The sequence below is a fragment of the Dasypus novemcinctus genome, chromosome 22, assembly GCF_030445035.2.
Source record: "Dasypus novemcinctus isolate mDasNov1 chromosome 22, mDasNov1.1.hap2, whole genome shotgun sequence".
Taxonomy (NCBI): Eukaryota; Metazoa; Chordata; class Mammalia; order Cingulata; family Dasypodidae; genus Dasypus; species Dasypus novemcinctus.
The window spans coordinates 17,493,211-17,495,537 of record NC_080694.1 but is presented as its reverse complement, the minus strand read 5'-3'; the positions used below and the strand labels follow the sequence as shown (position 1 = coordinate 17,495,537).

The window sequence follows — 2,327 nt, the reverse complement described above, 5'->3', positions numbered from 1 at the left end:
ACAAATATATGAACTTTCTCATAGAAGAGGTCTACTTTAATATTTGATATTGTAAAAAAAAAATAATAAGCCATCACTGGATGCGTTCTGGTGGAGTTTTAAGATATAAGAAACATTGTAAATGTGTTTTGATTTAAAGTTACTCAACCTTAATATCAAATTAAATATTTTTATTTGTTTGATAAATACTGAAGTTATAGCTCAGCAGAGTTGGGTAGAAAATGAAAAAAACAAATGTGCATTGATTGATTTTTAAAGACTGCCATTTGTTGATTTTTATATACTGATTTCCCGGTCAGATGTCTTCCATGAAGCTCATGTTTACTTATTATTTGTTGATATCATAAATTGGCTTCATTTTACTCTCTAATGCTATCTTACAAAGTTGTATTTTTACTCCCAGAAAGACTGCATCATATAAGTACACATGCGCAATCTCACCATCTTTACAGAATTCATTCTCATGGATATCTCAAGCTCCCGGGAGCTGCAGATTTTACAAGGTCTGCTGTTCCTAGTGATTTATCTGGGAGCACTGACTGGTAATCTTCTAACTTTTACTGTCATTGTGATTGACCCACGACTACACTCTCAAATGTACTTCTTCATAGGCAATTTATCCCTCATAGATTTTTGCTGCATTTCAGTTATTGTCCCAAAATTGATCGTGAATTCTCTGATAGGCAGTAAGTTGATTTCTCTCACAGCATGTGCTGCTCAAATTTTTCTGTTTATCTTCTTTGGAATGACAGAATTGGTCTTGCTTGTGGTGATGTCCTATGATCGCTATGTAGCCATTTGCCACCCTCTGCACTATGGGCTCACTATTACGCCACGTCTCTGCACACAGATAACTGGTGGCTCGTGGGCAAGTGGGTTGATTTATTCTGCCATCCACACTGGCAACATGTTCAGGCGTCCTTTCACAGACACCAATGTGATCCTTCAATATTTCTGTGATGTCCCTCAAATTTTGAGAATTGCATGTTCAGACGTTAGGTATTCTGAGTTTATTGTCCTAGCTGTAAGTGTCGGCCTGGGTTTAATATGTTCTGCTTTATTGTTTATGTCATATATTAATATATTTTCAAGGGTGCTCAGCATGCATTCAGTGGAAGCCCGTAATAAAGCCTTATCAACCTGTACCCCACAGTTGGCAATTCTACTTATATTTACAATTTCTGGAATTATTGCTGTCTTAGGTCCCATTGCAGATACAGCATCTCTCAGTAATCTCCTCACTGGCATGTTCTATACCATGGTGCCCCCACTTATAAACCCCCTTATCTATAGTCTGCGAAACAGAGATATTAACACTGCTCTAAGAAGAATGTTCAACAGATATTTTGAATTACCTAGCAGGCCTTTCCTTAAATAAAACATACGTAAGAATGATATTTGAAAGAAGTTTGTTTTATTTTTGATACCTGTTTTTAAATTTGAATCATTTTCTGTAAAATATCTAAATTTTTCTTACCTGTAGATATCTTGTTAACATGATAATATGCTATAAATTGATGCATAATAAGTTTTCTTACTCAATTCTATATTGGTATAATTCACATATTCTTATTGAAAAGACTTTTTATATTGTTGAAATTTCTTGGAAAATTATGAGGATAGTTAGGTCTAAATGCAAATTACGGCATCATAAGAAGACTGTGCCTTTGATATCAACACTTAAGTAGATGCCTATGTTTTTTAAATAAATTCATGGTCTTTGATTGCAATGGTAGCCCTGTAAGAAAATATTGGTTGTTTTGGTTTAGAGAAGCATTCTTTTTAAATTACTCTCCTAGCATTCACTCATATCCATGTGCCTGGTCTAACCAATAAAGTGATTAGAACTAAGAGATAACTAGGGCACTGAGGACTTTGTAAGGAAATAGCACTGAGACATCCATGCAGACACTGGAGTCTTTGAGAAATTGTTTGCCTCATTCAAATGGGGGACTATAAAAATTCTGACCTTTAAAACAGAATATAATTTTCAAGTTTGACGTTTTAATCTTAGATGTATATGAAAAGATGTGCACTGCACTTGTTTTATTCAAGCTTTCTGCAGGAGGAAAACAGGATTCCTTTTTTTTCTCTCACAAAATGAGTGAGATAAAGCAATAAGTCATATTTTATTTACCTGCAGAATACCAATCTACTAATATGATGTGATTCACTTTTAAAAAATGATATAAAAGTTATACCCTGAAGATTTAAAGATTTCCATTTTTCTGACTCATAAAGGATTAGTCAGACTTCATATAGCCTAAGAATATATTATCCTTTTTATTTATCTATTATACAGAAGAAAATAAAACTATAACACTTGG

The 2,327-nt window shown here is 33.7% G+C and overlaps 1 protein-coding gene across 1 annotated transcript; it reads left to right on the top strand.

Moving 5' to 3' along the window:
- Window positions 1-427: 427 nt before the first annotated feature.
- On the top strand, window positions 428-1,378 carry LOC139437336 (olfactory receptor 14I1-like). Its single transcript, XM_071211061.1, has one exon. It carries the CDS (start codon window positions 428-430, stop codon window positions 1,376-1,378), a length of 951 nt encoding a protein of 316 aa, XP_071067162.1.
- The last annotated feature ends 949 nt before the right edge of the window (window positions 1,379-2,327 follow it).